Source organism: Corvus hawaiiensis, chromosome 12, assembly GCF_020740725.1.
Source record: "Corvus hawaiiensis isolate bCorHaw1 chromosome 12, bCorHaw1.pri.cur, whole genome shotgun sequence".
NCBI classification, from domain to species: Eukaryota; Metazoa; Chordata; class Aves; order Passeriformes; family Corvidae; genus Corvus; species Corvus hawaiiensis.
Window position 1 is genome coordinate 6,800,218 of NC_063224.1, and position 18,878 is coordinate 6,819,095.

The 18,878-nt window shown below is 46.5% G+C and overlaps 1 protein-coding gene across 2 annotated transcripts in view; it reads left to right on the plus strand.

Annotated features, from left to right (window-relative positions):
- NLRC5 (NLR family CARD domain containing 5) overlaps positions 1-18,878 on the plus strand; it is a 36,272-nt gene that overhangs the window by 2,940 nt on the left and 14,454 nt on the right. The window contains exons 2-24 of one of the 2 annotated variants that reach the window (XM_048317031.1): positions 1,195-1,343; positions 2,204-2,504; positions 3,859-3,921; positions 5,058-5,123; positions 5,541-7,293; positions 7,677-7,760; positions 8,123-8,206; positions 8,285-8,368; positions 9,899-9,988; positions 10,828-10,878; positions 11,235-11,300; positions 11,533-11,616; positions 11,954-12,037; positions 12,177-12,266; positions 12,866-12,931; positions 14,038-14,115; positions 14,548-14,631; positions 14,795-14,878; positions 15,844-15,933; positions 16,058-16,105; positions 16,567-16,635; positions 17,340-17,423; positions 18,182-18,265. In XM_048317031.1, the coding sequence (XP_048172988.1) occupies positions 1,338-1,343; positions 2,204-2,504; positions 3,859-3,921; positions 5,058-5,123; positions 5,541-7,293; positions 7,677-7,760; positions 8,123-8,206; positions 8,285-8,368; positions 9,899-9,988; positions 10,828-10,878; positions 11,235-11,300; positions 11,533-11,616; positions 11,954-12,037; positions 12,177-12,266; positions 12,866-12,931; positions 14,038-14,115; positions 14,548-14,631; positions 14,795-14,878; positions 15,844-15,933; positions 16,058-16,105; positions 16,567-16,635; positions 17,340-17,423; positions 18,182-18,265 (3,593 nt within the window). In that variant the 5' untranslated portion in view covers positions 1,195-1,337. The remainder of the gene's footprint in view (positions 1-1,194; positions 1,344-2,203; positions 2,505-3,858; positions 3,922-5,057; positions 5,124-5,540; positions 7,294-7,676; positions 7,761-8,122; positions 8,207-8,284; positions 8,369-9,898; positions 9,989-10,827; positions 10,879-11,234; positions 11,301-11,532; positions 11,617-11,953; positions 12,038-12,176; positions 12,267-12,865; positions 12,932-14,037; positions 14,116-14,547; positions 14,632-14,794; positions 14,879-15,843; positions 15,934-16,057; positions 16,106-16,566; positions 16,636-17,339; positions 17,424-18,181; positions 18,266-18,878) is intronic. The other variant, XM_048317032.1, reaches the window with a different exon arrangement.

Sequence of the window (18,878 nt, forward strand, 5' to 3'; positions counted from 1 at the left end):
GTTTGTTGTACTTTTACTGAATACATGAATGGTCAGTGTGGAGGAGAGCCTGTCTGGGGAGTGAGGGCTGAGCACTAGAGCAGGTGAGTTCTGCAGCATGACTCCCATGTGCCTCCACCCTGGTTGTGGTGGGGTGGCCGCTGCCCTTGGCTTGGGAACACATTTGCTCAGAAAACAGCACTTGCTGGGGAATGGCACCATGTGCACCATCCCTGTTGGGGATGAAAGCATATGACCCAACACGATGTTTCCACTCAGCACTTCTTGCTGAACTGGACTGGTCACTGTCCCGTCCCCCCGTCCCCCCCCCCCCCCCCACCTAAACTTGGGTGTTACGGCAACCGTGGGAGCTTTTCCCTCACCACACACAGTGCAGCAGTCTTGGACCTGGAGGGCCTGTTCTGTCCAAGTGAAACACAGGTAGCTGGTGGGGGGCTGGAGCTTGGAGGTTTCTCCCTGTGGTTGCATATCTGCAAACACGGTAGTTGTAGTTGGATGTGGGTTTCAATATCCCTGTAGGGTTCTGTCTGCTGGACACAGCACAGTCCTGATGCTGCTGTAGCCAGGCTGGGACCCTGCTGCAGGATGTTTGCAGTTGTGCCAGATGGTGATCGTGCTCCTCTTCCCTTTCCCTCTGGCAAGGGTGGCTGGACACCAACTGCCACCAGCTGCAGGGCAGGCTGAAACTTCCCTTCGCCATTTCTGCTGAGAGGTGGGGAGCTGGCACTGACACTGGGGGCATTTTCAGCCCCCTACACTTGAAACTCTTTTGTGAAAGCTGTGTAGTCTCAGAGGATCAGCTTTTCACAGCTTTTCTGGTGTGACTGATTGCCTGACTTGAGCAAGATGCTGCTGCTTCTGCATCAGCTTCCACGGAGGGGCTAAGAGCAGCAGAGTGGCATAGCCCAGCTCAAATCAGGCAGTGACACCAGAAAAGCTGTGATTCCCATGACATGTTCCTCTAAAGCTGTCTTCACTTGCATCCTAGGGCACAAGGCTCAGTCCTGCATTTTCATCAGACCAGGAGTGAATCCTCAAATGTTGAAACTTTGTGGTCACTGCTGGTTTGAGTGAGAAGAGATGAAAAACATCACAGCTGACCCTTGGGTCAAAGGCAGGGCTTTTAGATTTGTGACCCACGTAATTTCCATGGCCTGGCATGTCTACATCAAGCTCTGTTGTTGTTATCCCCAGGCATTTGCACCAAGTGAGGCATGTCCCACATATTGGGGTGTGTCTGTGTGCTGAGACTGCCTCTAGCAGATTGATTTCTGTTAGAATATGGAGCAGAAGCCACCTTTGCACTTGACAACTGGAAGGAGACTGATTATACCACAATGCAGGTAGGAGATTTTGTGCATGGCTTTGTGGGAAGGAAGTGGGAATGGAGGTGGCATTGTCACCAAAGCAGAAATGAGTTGTTCCTCCCCAAAGAATGAGCAGCAAGAACAGTTACCTGAGCCCTTTGTGCAGGGGAGTCCTGCACAAACTTGTGCAGCTGAACAGGTAAAGCAAAAGCTGCACACACAAGGAAAGCAAAACAAGGAATTCATTCACAACTTCTCATGGGCAAGCAGGTGCTCTGCCATCTCCAGGAAAACAGGGCTCCATCACATGTAATGGTGATGTGGGAAGACAAACATCATCACTCTAACTCCCTGCCTTCCTCCTTCTTATCCCAGCTTTATATTCTGAGTATGATGCCATATGGCCAGTTGAAGTCAGCTGTCCTGGCTATGTTCCCTCCCAACTTCTTGTGCATCCCCAGTCTATTTGTTGGTAGGGTGTTATGAGAAGCAGAAAAAGCCTTGACTCTGTGTAAGCACTCTTGAATGATAACAAAAACATCCCTGACCTCCCCAGAGGTCCTGGTACATGTGAGAGATGCTTGGGATGTTATATTTGGCTGATGGCCGCTGCAGCAATACCAATGTCAACAGCTTCTCCCTGGCTGGTGCCAGAGAGACTGCCATGGATTGCTCCTGTCCTTCCCAGTCCTGCTGTCCGGCACTGTGCAGACAAGGACTGCCAGCCTTGCACCATCATGACTGGGCTCAGATCTCTACTCGATACTCTGGGAGTAAGGGCAAGAAATTCTGGGTTAGGCCAAGCGGTAGAAAAGCAGATAAAGCCATGAAGGGCTGTGTGGGTGAACATCTTGTGCTCCTGTGCCCGTTGCTGCCCTTTGTCTTCACCCCTCTAGCCCCCATTTCAGGATGACGATCTAGACCTGAGAGCAGCTGTAGCAAGAGCCCGCCCCCAGCTCGTGGAGTTCCTCAGTCACTGTCCCGACTGGCTGCTCATGACTTCCCAGCCCTTTGTCCCCAAGGCGGCCCTGAGCAGCCTGGGTGGCATCACTGACCACAAAGAAAAAGCCTCAGTGCTCCTTGACCTGCTGGAGAAGGCTGGTCCTGCTGCCTGGAAACACTTTGCACAGTCCGTTTGCATGGAGTATGACCTGCCCCTGGATCTGGAGATCCTGCTCATGAGTTCTGCAGGAGAAGGTAAGAGAGGTCAGGCCAGCTTCCTCTGAGCAAACACCGCCAACACCTTGGCCACCCATCACCATCACCCAGTCTAGGCAGTGAGACCACCAGTGCCCTCATTTTGCATGGCCTTGTTTTTCTTGGAAGCACAACTTCTGGCTTAGAAATGTAATTTGAGGTTAAAAAACCTCCCAACATAAACAGATTAAACCAATAAAAATTGTGCACCCCCATCTCCAATAAAGCTGGGAGGCAATTTTTGGATGGATTTATTTGAAGGAGAAAAGACTACAATATCTTTGTTCTGTGGACTTTTAATCGTTATTTTTTAATTTTCCTGATCCAGAAAGGCAAGAAATACAGAAGTCTTAAAATTACGACACAAAACCACTTCCCCACATCTCTCATTAGCAGAGGCTTTAGAGAAAACGATGCAGTTCATAAGGACCACAGTCAGTGTGTGTTATCTTGCAAACTACAGAGTGTGCACACGCTCTTCCTTGTGAGGGCTTGTGGCACCAGCTAAGCTGTGCCCCTCCTTTAGTGGGTTGCTTTATCTAGTGATAAATTCTCTTCTGCATGAAGTCTGACAGGATAATACCTTCTCAACGGTACTATTTTTCACATCCTGCTTGCAGTAACTCTTATGAGTTGCATCAGTTGGGTGGATCCAACCTTTGTGACTAACTGCAGCAGCAGCTATTTTGGGAGATATGAAACAGGGCAAAGACCAGACAAGCAACAGGGAATGTGGACCATTGGGGGATTTCTCTCAGGACTGAAACTGAAACAGTTTTCAGCCTTTTGATTCTGTGACATATCATAAAAGAAGATGTCTCTTAAGGTTATGGAGCTGGCTTATGCTTGTTTAACTTTTGTAGTAACAGCTGAGCATCACTAATCCTTCTGAAGGTGAATTGCTTCTGGTTATGCTGAGGGGGTTTTGTGGCAGCTTTGAGCCGTGCAGAGAGTCAGAGAAGGCCGTTGACTGGGCTGCTGACTCTGCCAGTGGTTTATTCACAGAAAACCCTGTTTTCAGGAGCAGGAAAGTAGGGCTTCCCTTTTGGGCCACATTGTGGTTTCAGACCAGCCAAAGCTGCCCATACTCTTGAGTTTGTTTGTATCAGAGAGAAAAGTTGTTTTTCTCCTCCTTTGAAAGCAGAATTTACCTGTACTTTAGAGCAATCTGAAAGGAAAACATCAGATGGGGACCCTGAAACCTGGATGTTTGCATCCCTCACACTGAGTCTTGGTTTGTGCCACTGTCTGTGTTGCAAGCTGCTCACCTTTTGTCTCTGGCCAGCAGCATGCCAAATTTCAAGAGCAGAATGCTCACATTAACCATATCTAATTTCCCATTCAACTCTTTTAGGCAACTTCAGCCAGACAGAAGAAGCATCCACAGATACGAGAGCCCAGTCATCTGTGCCAAAAGGTAAGGCCAGAACAGACCCTGGGGCACTGTGCTCTTGGAGTTTATTTTCTCTGCCCATGGCCTGGGCAGGGCTACAAACACACCAAGTATTGCTGCTCAGCATTGGCAAGGTGTGGAGAAACCACTGCAACTTCATGTTTCATTGTTCTGTTCTTGGTGCTTTCCATGTGAACCTCCCCTGTTTTTGTTTTCCCTCCCTGAATTTCAGAAAAGCCTTGCTGGCCCTCTGCTAAGGAACTCTCTCATTTTAGTTTCTCTGCAAGAATCTCCCACCCACTCTACAAAACCCATGCTTTTTGCACTTTTACTGTGGTCAGTTCATTGGTAGGTGGAGGAAGTTGGTTTGGCTTTTAAAGAAAGAGCAGAAAAATTATTCAGGCATTGATCAAGCGGAAACCACTCCAGAGTTGTCAAAATATGAGCTTAAAATAACAGATAGTAGGGTTTTCTTCAGGGCTGAATTTGGAACTTCCTAGTTGGTGCAGATCATGAAGAGACACTTCTGCCTCTGCTTTTTGCTCAGAGACTTCCGAGTCACAGCACTGCAAATGTCACATGGCACTGTCTTGTGTGTCACAGGCAGATTGAAGATCTTGAAAACAAGAAGGAAAAAGTGACTTCTGCTCTGCATTCAGACTGCTGCCAGCTGCTGTGCTGTCCTAGTGAGACTGTCTTGCCAGTTGCTGGTGGAATGGAAATGTGAAAATAGTGCTGAATCTTACTAAGACCAGTTAAGAAAGACGTGCCTCTTTCAGCTCTGGCAATTCTTGCCATCTGACAGTGCACCATAAAAAACCAGGGAATTAACCACCATGAACAACCTTGGGAATCTGTGGGCCCTGCATTCCCCAGAAGCAGATATTCCCTGCCACGTTCCCCAGGATAACAAAGCAGTTCTTGTGTTCAAAGCAAGGCAGGTGCATCACCCAGCCCACAAAAAAACTCACCTGTGAGGTGCTGGTGGCCCGTCTCAGAAAAAGCAATTCTGTAATCTCAGCCTGAGTTTACAAATAGTTTTGTCTGTCCAATTTTTCCTCTTCAGCTCCCCAAATGCTTTGCTGGGGAGTCTTGCCCAGCTTTAATACACTGCCATTCAAAATGCTCTTTTGACACGGTTCTGACCTTTCGATTTTCAGGGTCTGCTCGCCGTCGCCATTGCAGCAGCTCTGGGGGTGACAAGGATGCCAAACAGCAACGACTGGGTATGTGGGTGTTCCAGAAGCTGTGCTGGGCTTCCCTCTTAGGAAAGGACCTATTTAACATCTTTGCAGAAACACCCAAGAAATCAGCTTCCAGGGTTAAGAGACCAGCGTGGGTGAAGAGGGAGCTGGTGAACAGGGAATAATGTACATAATGCACAGATACCTAATTCTCACCTTAGAGATAGTAAGGTTTAGTTTTCATATGAAGCTGTTTCATCTTTTTCCTGAATGTTGTTCTCCTTTGGCCTCTGTGCAAAAATAGGAAAAGTTAAGGGTTATTTTCATGAGTTCAAAATTCGTCATTTCTACCCAGCAACCTCTGATCAGGGCCATTGTTTCTAAGTGGTATTTTGGATCTGTAATGACTCACAACTAACTTTTTCACCCTCATACCCCCTCTGTTGTCTTCTCTCACAGATTCATCTGCAAAGTACCGGCATCTCCTCATTGATTCTATCCGCCAGAGGTACGGAAGCAGGAGAGAAGCAGGAGCAGAAGCACAGGAACAAACACAGCCACCTTTCAACCAAGCCTTTGTCAACGTTGTCATTCATCAGAGAAAAGTCTCCCGCTTAAAAGAGAGAACAGAGAAACCCCGAGAGGATGTGGCAGGTGCTCCTGAGCCAGAAGAATGTGCAGATACAGCCATGAAAGTGTCAGATCTGTTTTGTAGTGAGGCCCCATCGGACACGACAAAGGTGGTCTTTTTGTTTGGTAAACCAGGTACAGGCAAGACCAGGCTAATGCACAGGATTTGTCAGAAATGGGCAGAAGGTGTCCTACCTCACTTTCTCTTCACTTTCCTGTTTGAGTTTCGGCAGCTGAATTTGTTGAAAAGAAAATTGACCCTGAAGGAGCTTTTGTTTGACATGTTCCTTCAGCCAGAGGACAGCCCTGATGCAGTGTTCCAGGACCTTCTGGAGAATGCCCAGCAGACACTGATCATCTTTGATGGGCTGGATGAGTTTGCAGCTAACATGGACGTGTCATTCTCCTCTAAGAGAGGCCCAGCTGTTACCTCCCCTATGTCCATAGCCCAGCTCTTTGCAGACGTTTGTCACGGGAAGCTCCTGCCTGGTTGCACAGTGCTGGTCACCAGCCGACCTAAGAGGCTACCTGACTTCTTATTATGTACAGTAGGTGTATTGGCAGAAATTTGGGGATTTGACCATAAGAAGGTTGAGGAATATATCAGCCACTATTTTCGTCAGCATTCATTCCGAGAACGAGCCATTGCTCATGTGAAGAACAACACCAAGCTCCTCAGCATGTGCTTCATCCCTGCTCTGTGTAACATTGTGTGCATCTGCTTGGAGTATTTGCTCCTTAAACACCAGATGAGTGTGGAGCTTCCCCAGACTATGACACAGTTTTATATCAAAATGTTTCTCATCTTCCTAAACAAACAGCAGGGAGACTGCGCGGGCGATGAGGAGACTCAGCTGAACTGTAACAAAAAGGCCATTTTGGGTCTGTTTGATCTTGCACTGAGAGGCCTGGAAGAGAAGAAACTTGTATTTTATGTTGATGATATTCCCGAGGATGTGAAGGAATTTGCTTCCTTGCATGGATTGCTGACTCTATTTGAGGTGAAGACGAGTGGCACTTGCCCAGAGGTTGGCTATGCCTTTGTGCACTTGAGCTTGCAGGAGTTTTTTGCAGCACTGTGTCTCATGGTGAGTAGGAGGGTGGACAAGAATTACTTGAAGAAGAAGTTCTTCTTGAAGTCAAAATGGACTTTAAAGAATGAGACAAAGACCGAGTTTATGGAGAGTTTTCACATATTTCTCTCGGGCTTGTCGTCAAAAGAGTGTAGGACATTTCTGATGCTGTTAGCAGAGCAAGATGAAGCGTGGGTGCAGGAAAAGCAGGATGTGATCCTGCAATCTCTCAAGAAACTGGCAGCCACTCATCTGACAGGGCCTAAGGTCCTTGAGCTCTGCCACTGCACCTTTGAAACGCAAAACCTCGACGTAGCCCAGCACATTGGGAGCCTGCTGAATTTCAAGTATGAGTTTAAAAACTTTAGACTGACAACTCTGGACATGTCGGCTTTGGTTTTTGTCATAAACTCGGGCCAGGATTTGACTTGTTTGGATTTTGCAGGATGTCTTGTGGACCTTGAGTGTTTGGAGGTTCTGGCTGGCTGTAAAAATGTGGAACACTTGAGGTAAACACAGTGAGTGCTGTGAGTTGATGGGTGGGGAGAAGGACTAATGAGTTGGAAGGTCAGGCCTCAAGTTTGTTCTAGAAGAGAAAGGCGATGTGGGAAAATTTGATCTGAACAGCATAACTTCAGTACTGCAGAAATGTAGGAAATAAAGAATTCATGAGTGATTGAAGGATAATAAGGTGATAAATCCATTCTGGCTGTATTTTTGTATTTGTTTTTTCCATTTTGATTAATATGAACAGCAGGGTAGTTAATGCAGTAGATAAGAGGGAAGATGATAGGCATTTCTCAACACTATGAGGGCAGGGTGAGTCCTGCAAGCAAATGAAAATATCAGCTTTTAGTGTGTTTGTCTTTTTCCCCTTTTCTTCACATTTTAGCTTTCGTAGCAGGAGATGTGGTGATGACTTTGCTGCTGCTCTTTCAAAGGGCTTACGAGGAATGGGAAGCCTGAGGAAATTAGAGTAAGTCTTTGCTTGTAACATCAGTGCCTTCTCCCTTCCTGTCTGTTCCCTACCAGTTCAGTGACATTGGCTCACTCCAGGCTCACTCCACTGTTCTGTGCAGTGTAGGGAGGGTAACAGTGCTTCACAGAGCACCACAGACATGAGTGCCTCTTGCTTTATGCTGGCATCAAGAGCAGTATTGCGTTGCCCTGCTGGAAAAGGAGTATGAAGTTGGTTGCAGGTGGCAGAGCCAGGCTGCTGCCTCTGTGTCTGTGTGCTGGGCACACGGTGCAGGCACAGGTCTGAGACAGGCTTGCCATGTGCTGCAGGGGATTCTAGTCCTCCCTCTGCTTGGTTTGAGTGATCCTTTCTCTTTCCAGGTTGACAGGCGGGAGCATCACAGCTGAGGGGATGACTAACTTGGTCCAGTCTGCATCACACTGCCTCCAGCTTGAGGAAATAAAGTGAGTGTGTTGTGGCAATGACCATCAAATCAACCACTCCGTCCTTGGTTATGCTAATGAGAATGAATCTGTGTGCAGCTTGCAGGGCAATCGGATACGGGACCCAGAAGTGAAGAGGGTGATGGACCTGTTTTCCAGAATGGAAAAGCTGAAGAAAGTAGAGTGAGTAAAAATGGCTTAAACCTATTAAAAATGGTAGCTACTGTGAAGCCAAGCATAGCACAGAGATATGTGGGCCACCAAACCAAGGCACAGACACTTAAGTGCAAGCAGGACTGTGCTGGACTCAGTTTGAGATAGACCCAGCCTCACAGTTCTTATCCAGGTGTCTTAAAATCATCCCAAGGGAGTCCTGGCAGCACTGACACCTCTCCAGGAATTACAATGCATGTGCTCAGCTCAGTGCCTAGCTTGACTTTTTCTTCTCTTCCCCTTGGTGAAGTTCAGGTTGAGATGTCTCACCTCTGATTAAGGGAGGATTGGCTCCATCAGAGCTTCCCAACCTTTCCACAGCCCTCTTCTCCTGTGCTGCTCCTTCAAACGCTCCAGTGGCAGTCCAGTGCTGACTGAGAGGGACAGACTGCCAGCAAAACTCCCAGCATGGATCTGCAGCTTTTTAGGTGGAAAGAACCAGCCTGGCTTGTGAAGGGATTTAAAGCCTTTGAAGAGCTGCCAGGGGCAGTTGAAGCAGCAGCAGAGCTGCTGCAAGTGCTGGAGTCTGAGTGTAGTTTGTGTGACAGGACAGGGATAGACACAAAGCTATGAGGACAGAGCACTGCCTACTCACCCCAGCTGAAAGGGAGAGACTCTGCTTTTAAAGGTCTTCCACACACCCTCAGGTGCAAGCAGGTGAATCCAAAATACCTGCAGTCATTGCTGGATCCCATCCAGGAATGAACTACTGGCTTTGCCATATGGTTAGAAGTGTTTAAAAGCATGGCAGAAGGAGGGAGGAAAGGAGGAATGTACCTGCTCCTCTTGCTTTCCTGGGCACACTGATAACAGCTTGTGGGGAATGCCAGCCTGCCCCCAGAGAAGCAGCTTATCCTATGGAAAAGGCAGGAAACCAGTGCCATTTGTAATCACCCCTCCCTCACCCATCTCTATCACACACACACAGACACAGACACACACAGAGTGCAGTTCTCAGGGATGATTCCTTCGAGGCTCTCTGGAAAGGTGCCCCATGGCCCTGAGAACAAGCAGATCTTGCATTTCATATTTAATGAGGTCCAACGAGTAATGAAACAGAATGAACATGCAATTAAAGAACAAATCCTCGGAGGCTGGAGGATTGTGTTCAGGCCTCACTGCTTTAATAAGCCACACTTAAACTGGATTTGTTGTAGTGGGAGTTTAACTGCACTGTGGGTTGGTGGTGCAATCATGAAGGTATGAAGAACCTCCACTAACTAACCCTAAACTGGTTAATGACCCTTCTGCTGCACATAGAAGAGTTATCTCTGATTCTAAATTCATGGGAGCTATAGCTTGCAGAGAAAGAACTATGATCTGATAATGCTTTTGTCGAGTCCTAGATGCAAAATTCAGAAGTTTGGGGGAAATCCCCTAACTAAAAGAACACGTGTGCGCTTCAGGATGTCTGGGGAACAGAACAGAGGGCATTTGTGTAGCAAAAGAATGTGCTGTGGAGTCCAGCAGCTGAGGTTTTGTTTTTCCTCATGTTCACAGCCTGAGCAACAACCATCTTTCCTTGAACGCTGTTCTCAGTTTGGCAAAGGAAGGCATCGTGTGTCAAAATGTTACTGAACTGTGTGTCAGGTACCAATACTTGAGAGTTCTTACAAAAGCAAGTAGGTTGTCTCTTTAGATACTGACTTTAAATGGACACTGTTTTTCAGCTTAATTGTTGGCAAAATCAATTTGACTCATTTTTTCTTTTCTATTGGAAACAAAATGTGAATTCATCATACCATGTACTTCCTCTTTGTATTTTGAATAGGTCATTTTATCCTTGGTCTATAAAACCATTTGCAGGGTGTGACATTTCTTCCTGCATAAGAGAATTTAAACTTGCTTTTAAGCTCTCCAATATATCAGTCAGGAAATTCTTTACCAACTAGCATAAATTTGCTATCAGTCAGCTAAGTTTACTGAAAATGTGTGGATTTAGCTCTAGTTCTGCGTTCCTTTAAATTACAGGGTTTGGGGTTTTCATGTGTCCAGGATGACAAAGGGTAGATTTTTTAAATCATTGTGTTTCTTGTGGTTGTCTTATGTTCTAAGTTTAACAGGTCAAAGTAATCCCTGGTGGAACTCAAATTGCGTATGGCTTTTTCTTATTTTTCTTGCTGGAAGGGAGTTTCTACTGAACCTTTTCCCAACAAACTTCTGGTCTTTCAAAAAAAACCAAACTCCTGGCCCAATCTTTTTCACTGTGTGACTGTCTCATCTGCACTGCAACCCCAGCTCAACACGTGGGGTGTCCTCTGCCCTCTGAGCACGTGGCTGCTGCTTGGCTGTGCCAACGACCTGGTGACGCAGGTGTCAAGGCCCTCTTTAGTATCCAGGCAAAAGCTTTGGTCCTTAGCAAACACCTCTGCTAAACAAATGGCATCCTTACACCTGTTCCCTAATACTCACCTGGATCTCTTTTTCAGGGTGGACACTGCGATTATTTGTTTTTCTGGCGTATCTGAGAAAGGTCCAAGGTGAGAAACTGCACTGTGTTCAGTTATGCTGATTGAAACCATCAGCTTGGTGTCACCATAAACCACACTGACAGCAGAACTGGTGACCTCTGCCCTTGCAGCTGGCAGGGCTGGGTCCTCCTGAGCGATGAGAAATGTAACTAAAATAGCTGGTTTTGCACACACCTACAACCAGATCCACAAAAGCAGATCTTTAGTGCCTGTGTAAGCTTGAAGTGCCATGTTTCTATTGCAAAGCTGCTGAAAAACACACAACACTGACCTTGTGGTTTCTGCTAGAAAATATAAACCAGGACCCAAGTTGTCAGATATTTCATGAAGGCATATTAAAAGCCAAATATCTTGCTTGTTTGCAGATCTTTGGATTTGAAGTTGGAAGAGAATAAAGAACATGTAATTCCAACTAGACACGTGAAGTTATGGTAAGAGTAGACATTGAAAGTCCTGCTGGTGCATGTGATTTGCAGATGACAGGTACTGTAGAAGGGCAGGAATAGCAGATGTGTTGGTCCTTAAGGAGAGAGGATATTTCCACATGTGGGAAAGTGTGAAATAAACCTGAATCAGTAAAGAAAAATAACAACAGAAATCCTATCTGGCCCAGACAGTGGCACCCCCAGCCCCTCATTGCTCACTAACCCTTCCTGTTCACAGCTTGCAGGATCACAGACTGTCTTCCCAACATGCCAAGAGGATTGTGGCCATTCTCCAGAGCTGTTCCTGTCTCTCTGAAGTGGAGTGAGTGCCTCCTTTCCTTCCTGTTGAGTGGCTGCAGGCAGGTGGTGGGAGCAGGGGATCATAGAAGGACAGACTGATTTGGGATGGAAGGAGCCTTAAAGATCATAGATTTTCTAAAGCAAGGTGATTTGGGTCTAAAACATGAGTCGTGTTGCCCAAGGGCTAAAACTTTTTTGGCTGAAGTTGATTCATGCAGAAATAAGCAAAGAAGGTTGATCTGGGACAGAAGAACAGTCCAGGAAAAAAGCAACTGTAAGAAAGGGAAAGCAAGCAGGTTTTGAGAGCTTTGTTGTTTTTCCTGTTCAAATCAGTCCTAACTAACTGGAAAATGCTTCAGTTTATCAGGCAACAAGCTTGGAGATGAAGGCTGCAGTTGCCTGCTGGAAAGCCTCACCTGCATATCGATTTCAAAACAGCTGAAGTAAGTGTTGCCTTGTACAAAACCAACTTGACCTCTTCTGAAGTGAAATGGTGTCAAGCATGCAGGACACTGGTAACTGCTTCACTAGGACAGTCCTGTGGGATTTCAGGGACCAGCTAATTGCCTTTTTCTTTCGTAGTCTCAGTCAAAACCACCTCTCTGTCACTGGCATTTGCAACCTGTTGAAGTCAGTAAATACCTGCCCGAAGGTGATGGAGGTGCAGGTCAGGTATGTAGGTCTTGAATCGTTCCTGGGGCTAATCCCAATATACAAGTCTGGGAGTCGTGCTCTGAGGTTTTTGTTGAGTCAGCTCAGGAGTGCGGTGGGTGAAGAACATGTCCCAGGGTGGTTGCTAACACTGACGCTTGGGGATACATTGCTGTAAGCTGATTTATCAGAGCCATCAACCACAATTTGAGAGCTTACAAAACTGGCTGTCCTTTTGTGCATGGGGGAGTTTTAAAACGCTTCCCTGCTCTCTGCCTTGGGAAGTTCTGGAGACAGGAGATCTCTGCGGAGCATGAGAACTGGTGACACCTCGTGGAGCAGAACTGGAAGTTCTCCTCTAGTAGTTGAAAACACACTGGAGTTCAAGTATAGCAATTTTGTCTGTGCTTTGTCTAGTGACTCAAAGAAACTGGATCATCAGATACTGCATCATTTGATCCAACCAGGATTTAAAACTGATGGAGATTATTTTTTCTTGCTTTGGGAGTGTTTTAAGCACAAGTGATTGGCGTCACCAGAGTTTTGCAGAACAAAACCAAACAAGAAGTCCTGTAAATAATCAAGCCATGACATCGATTGATTACTTCTCTTCTTCACAGCCTCGGTCGTGATATTGCAGTCCTGAGGTTTAGAGAAGACAGAGAGTTTGCTTCCATTCCTCCTAGGTAGGCTGTGTGCACAAATGGTGTTATCTCAGCATCCTGTTTAGTTCCTGCATCCTGTGTAGGTACCAAGGGTAGCATTTTACTTCACAGCAATTCCTACCTCCCTCCCCAGCCCCCAAATCTAAATGTAGAACTGTCTCCTGGCTTTCTCAGCCACTTTAAAAGTTGCCACTGCCTTCTGTAGTGTTTTATGTCCCTAGAGCACACTTCTACCCACAGCATCCTAAGCAGAGCAGGCTGTTTAATGACACCTGTGCTATCTGATAATAGTGAGGGTAAGAAACCAAGTGAATGCCACACCAAATTCTGAAAAGATTCACAGATCCATGCAGTTCAGAACACTAAGCATTCTGGATCATGGCACTCCTAAATCCGAGATGTTTGGAGTTTAATTTTTCCCCGCAGAAAAATATGGTTAAAACATCTTATCCTGAAGGTTTTGACCAAGAAATGGTTTCCTGTTGCTCCTGGAATTTTAGGTTCACTGTTTATACCCTTGTTCTCTGTGGACTGAGGCCACTGTAAAATAGCATTTCCCATGGTACACCTGCATTCCACCTCTTGGCCAGAGAGAAACAGCAGAGCTGTCACGGGGTACAGCCCGATGGTTGTGCTTGAAAGAGAGTGACAGCCTGAGACACATGATCTGTGGTTTCCTTTAAGGCACCAGTGACATTTCAAACTCTGATGGTTCAAGATTTGCATGTTCCATTTAGTTATGAATAGTCATATTTAGTTATAGTTTTAATGTTTGTCGTTGTGGTTTTTAGTTACAGTGTTACAATTTAGTTAGTTATAGGCAGTTCCATTTAGTTATATATAGTCAGATTTTTGTACACTCTTCACAAAACTTGTTTAGGCAAAAGCTAAATTCAGCTAAATTCAGCTAAATTCAGCAAAAGCTGAATTCTCCATCAAACTGTATCTCAGATAGAAATATCTTTCCCCTTCTCCCCAGTTGCCTGCATGCTGAAATATTTGGTTAGAAAAGGAGAGCTTGCAATTGGCAAGATACAGGCATGGGCTGGAGCCATGGTAGCCCCAGGGATTTGCCAAATTGCTAAAGCAAAAGTGTTTTACCTTTGTCTGGCTTTGTGCTCACTTAGGGAAGAGTCTGTGTTCTCTACTGATGACCAACAACATGGGGAGGAAAACCAGACAACTAACAATTCCCCAAAAATAAGGTACCTTGGCCAATTTTCATTGTACTTCATGCAAGTCCTGTCTCTGGATCCTGTATCCAATGTAATCTGCACCCCTGAGTGGTGAATCACAAGAGAACTGGGACTCTCCCCAGTGCCAGCCGCTCAGGGTGCAGCTGCCATGGAAGCTGCAGGCTGTGCTCTGGGTGGGGGGAATGGCTGGAGCCCCCAGCGAGGGGCTGTGACCTGGTACCCACCCTGAGCCTTACAAAGGACACAGGGACCTGCAGTGCCAGGCAGGGGGCGGCCCATCACCTGGAGACTCTGTGGGAGCTGGTGAACAGCAAGGTACTTCAAGGGGATTGTTTAATTTCATTATCTCCTCATTGATTCTCTAGTTTTCAGAGGAGTGAAGTTGATAGCCTTGTTTGAAATCCTGCAGACCTGGCTGCTTGATTTCTTTTTTCCCCATAGACTGACAGACTGTAATTTTCAAGCCAGTGACCTGAAGAATCTGTGTGCAGTCCTGAAGGAATGTGGCCGCATCTCCGAGCTGGAGTGAGTCCTCCTTAACTCCCATGGTCTTTATCTGCAGTTATTTGAGATGCTGAGAAAATGCCACTTGTTTGTTCTGCAGGGTTGTATTATTATAGATAATAGAGCTGATGGTGCCTATTGGGTTTTTTACCATGAAAATGAAATGCCTTTCTTTAAATCCTAGCCTATCACGTAATTATCTGGGAGATGAGGGACTTCTGCAGCTGTTTCAGTGCCTGCCAAAACTGAAAATGTTACGTTCTCTCAAGTGAGTAGCTCCTGTTTTTTCTTTATGCGTGGATTGGGTTTTGTGAAGTATTGTTTGTGGAAGCACAGTGCACATTTGGGAAGGGCTCTTCAGGATCAGTTTCAGCAATGTTCTGTGTTGGGCAGATGCACTGTGCTGTGTGTCTGTTTCAACCTCGAGTCCAGAACAGATTGACTCCACCTGAAGCTTGATTGAGTTCAGTGCCTGAGAGCCCCTGTGCTTGCTCCTCCATGAAGGGGACAGGTGTTCTTGTGTCAGGTGTGGCACCTGGTTTCTGAAACGGCCAGAAGTCTTTAGCAACTCACTGCATTTTTCCTCTTCGAGTTCCTCATTGGCAGTGGGAGCAGTCCTTCCTCTCCTGAGGGGAACAGCTTTGGAGGAAGGGAAGTGCTGGGAAGCTTCAGCTTCAGTGATGGAGTCTGAATTCATCTGCAGTGGTGGCTTGTGTTTATCTGGGTATTTCACCTGGCACTCCCAGTGCAAGTGCACTGTACAGAACTATGGCTTAAGGAGTATGGCACCATTCTGCACTATTGAAAGAAATATTTATTGTTCCTGTTCGATTAATTGAACTGTTCCCAAGACAAGACTGCTCCAGTTACAATCTCACTAGAACAGGTGGCCCTGAGAGACTGTGAATTCTCTGTCTTTGGAGGTGTTAAAAACCCAGATGTACAATGTCCTGAGCAGTCTCCTCCATGCTAACCCTCCTCTGAGCAGGAGAGTTTGACTAGATCAGCTCAGTTCCAGCCTCAGTTATTCTGTGATTCTCTGAAGACTAAAAGTGAGGGACGAATTTAAAATATATGGGAGTGAGTTGTGCTTGCAGAACTGTAGTTGGAAACACAGGCAGAAGGCAGCAAAGAAGCAGCCTGAGAGTGCTGCACAAAGATCACTGTTCTGTGGCGTGGTGTAAATTGCTCAGTTCTGCTTGCAGCAGCTGATTTCACCTTTTCTTCCTGTAGGTTTAACAACAACCAGATCTCCCTGAACTCTGTGTTTTTCTTAGCTCAGTCCTTATCTACACTGCAACACGTTAAAACAGTGAGCCTCAGGTATGGCCAGGAGAACTTTTGCTATTTTTTTGCTATTTAAAACCTCAAGCTGTGGGTTTTGAGGAGTGATACAGGACCTTGTGCTGTCAAACCCCATGCTGATGATGTTCTTTTCTGGTTACAGCTTAGGACGCACACAGGTGGTTCACCTGACCTTTTGGGAAAGAGTCAGGTAAAATCATACCCACTCATCTAAGCCCTTTAAACTTCTTGTGAAATTCTAAACAGAAGGTGATGTGTGGTCCCTGAGGTGTGTCAGCCAAAGAGCCCCTTGGCTCCAGACTCCAGCCAGGGTGGGGGACGCACAGTGAGCTGTTCCAGGGCTGATGGATTGACAGCAGCTTGAGGGCATGGCTTAGCCAGCAGCATCCAGCTGCTGATACAGGCTGCAGTCATCTCCCTGCTGGGCCAGGACACAGCCACTGCCCAAGTGCTGAGTGCATGCAGAACTCTCTGGAAGAGGGATAATAAGGCTCTTTTTCTTCTGGGGATGGGCTGAGCCTCATTCCGGCAGGCGGTGAGGGAAGGCAGATTGGAACATGAGGCCACTGCCTCACCCCCTTCATGGGGAGTTGGCTACATAGGGGCAAGAACATCAGCAAAACTCATGGGGCTGAACTGTTCTTTCCCCAGAAGCACCGGCAGATGGAGAAGTGGTTCCCTGGCACATCCCAAGGAGGAAGCAAAAGGACGGTGCTTTTGGTATGGCAGCCCCAGCTTCCCTTTGTCACCAGGACTGTAGGGAGAGATGATTGTGGGGGTTTGTGTCTTTAGTGCAGCGTGGTGTGTGGGACAGACCCATCCCTTCAGCTGTCTCCTCAGAGAGGAAAATAAATAGTGCATCTTTTGCTTGGTTTGAGGGGATTGTCTTGCTTTCCAGCAGGGGAAGTTTCTACCCATAAATAATGAGAGACAGATCTGTCTGGCTACTACATTTGTCTCATGGAGACCTGCCAGATTGTCACCCAAAAAGGCTTCTATTATTTCCTTTTTGGAGAAGGGCATAGGAGGCACCATTTCCAGCCTTCCTCTGGGAGAGCTGAGACAGTGCAGAGCAGGGAAAGATGCTGTCCAGTCTCCAGAGACAACTGAATGACCAATGACGTGGCTCTAGGGAGGCAACACCCAAGTATGGGTATTTTGGTGGACTGCCTCTCTCGAATCAGCTCAGAGATGGTGAAGTCATCTGGTTGTCACAGGTTTTGATTTCTCAGTCCTAGACTGAGGGTAGCAAAAAATATATATTTTATATATATATATATATATATATATATATATATATATATATATAGTGGAAGTGAGAGGGATGCTATGGGCCTTGTCCTGGGATGTCAGGCTCTGGGATATGCAGGGAATGTTGGCATCCTGTGGTCATGTTCAGCTCCTGAGTGCTTTGTTTGCTTCAGTCTCAGGGACTGCAGAGTGGGTCCAGAGGATGTGACCAGGCTGTGCCAGATCCTGGCTCAATGTCCCCAGCTGACAGAAATTGAGTAAGTATGGTGCACTTGTCAGCCTGTCTGCCTGTCTGTCTGTCTCCCCAACCCCCAGACACAGATTTGATGTTCAGGGTAGCAGCTGGTGTACATCAGCTCCCCTCTCACCACATTTTCCAGGGAGTCCCCACAGAACTTCACCCAGATACTTAGATAAACCCAGGCTTCCTACTGCCCTGTTTCAAAGAGACCTTGGCCTCTCCTAAGTCTACTATATCAGTGTGTGAATACCCCAGAACACATGTGTTCTCATAATCTTCCTTGGTCCTGTGTCAAGACACAATTTTTGTCATCTATTCCTTGAGACCTTGGCTTGTACTACAGCCAGAGCAAGAGCTCCTGGCCCACTAAGCCATGAACTCTGCTCCTGAAGAGATGGTCACTCCAGGCAGGAGCTTGGCACCAAGAAAATTGGAAGAATATTGGTCAGAACAAAAACTGAGGAAGAGCAAATAAAAGTAACATAATACCCCTATTGCATGAAAGACATCAGTAGCATCATTTTATAAATGTACAGTAATGGAAAAGTAAGACTCTTGAAACTGGAATGCTAATTGGCTGTAGGATGTAGAGAAACACAGAGATCAGGCTGTAAGGACTAAATCTTGCCCAACTTTCATGGCATTTCTGGACATGTCCTTTTACAGAATTTGCCCATAACACCGTGTGTGTGTGCACGTCCATGTAAATGTTATAGAAGTAATTAGGGATTGAACCAGTTTCTCCTGGGTTTTGTTTCCTTCCATGTTTTACAGTCTGACTGGAAATTCATTGAGTGTCCAGAGCCTTGAGAGATTACTGAGCTTTCTGCCATCCCTCTGTCATCTGACACTGCTGAGGTAATGTTTGGGGTCCCTGCTTTGACTGCTGCCATGAAACATTGGTTTGAGAAGTGTTAATACCACAGCATATCTTAGGAGCATTAATCAGTAATTGTAGACAAAGGCAAAGAAAATGCAGAAATGCTTTCACACCCATTCTTTTCTTGTTCCTAGAAGAAAAGCAGCACTTTAATGGTATTTAGCAGAGAGGAAAAAAGGACAGGAGGAAAGCTATCTGCCTAGGCACAGCATACCATATAATCCTCATTTAGCAGCTCCCATGGGACACGACTTCCAGCATCCACGACAAGTGTAGGAAATGTTGGTTGACACACCAGCTGTTTGTGTGGTCAGTGTCTCCCAGCTCTGCCCCTGCATGCATCTGACATCCTGCCACACTTGACACCAAAGGTGTTTTCTGGCAGCATATCAGCCATTTATGCTGGAATTCGGGCCAGGGAAGCGCTGTCAGGGGCTAGGGCACTCCACTGTGTGGACAAAAAGCCCAGAAGGAACTTGGCCATCTTTTACAAGATGTTGCAGCATGAAGGAGCTGCAGGGTCTCGTGAGACTGAGTTTGCCCAGTCAGGAGGTTGCTTCCAGTGTGGGGTACCTCTAGTCCAGTAGCCCC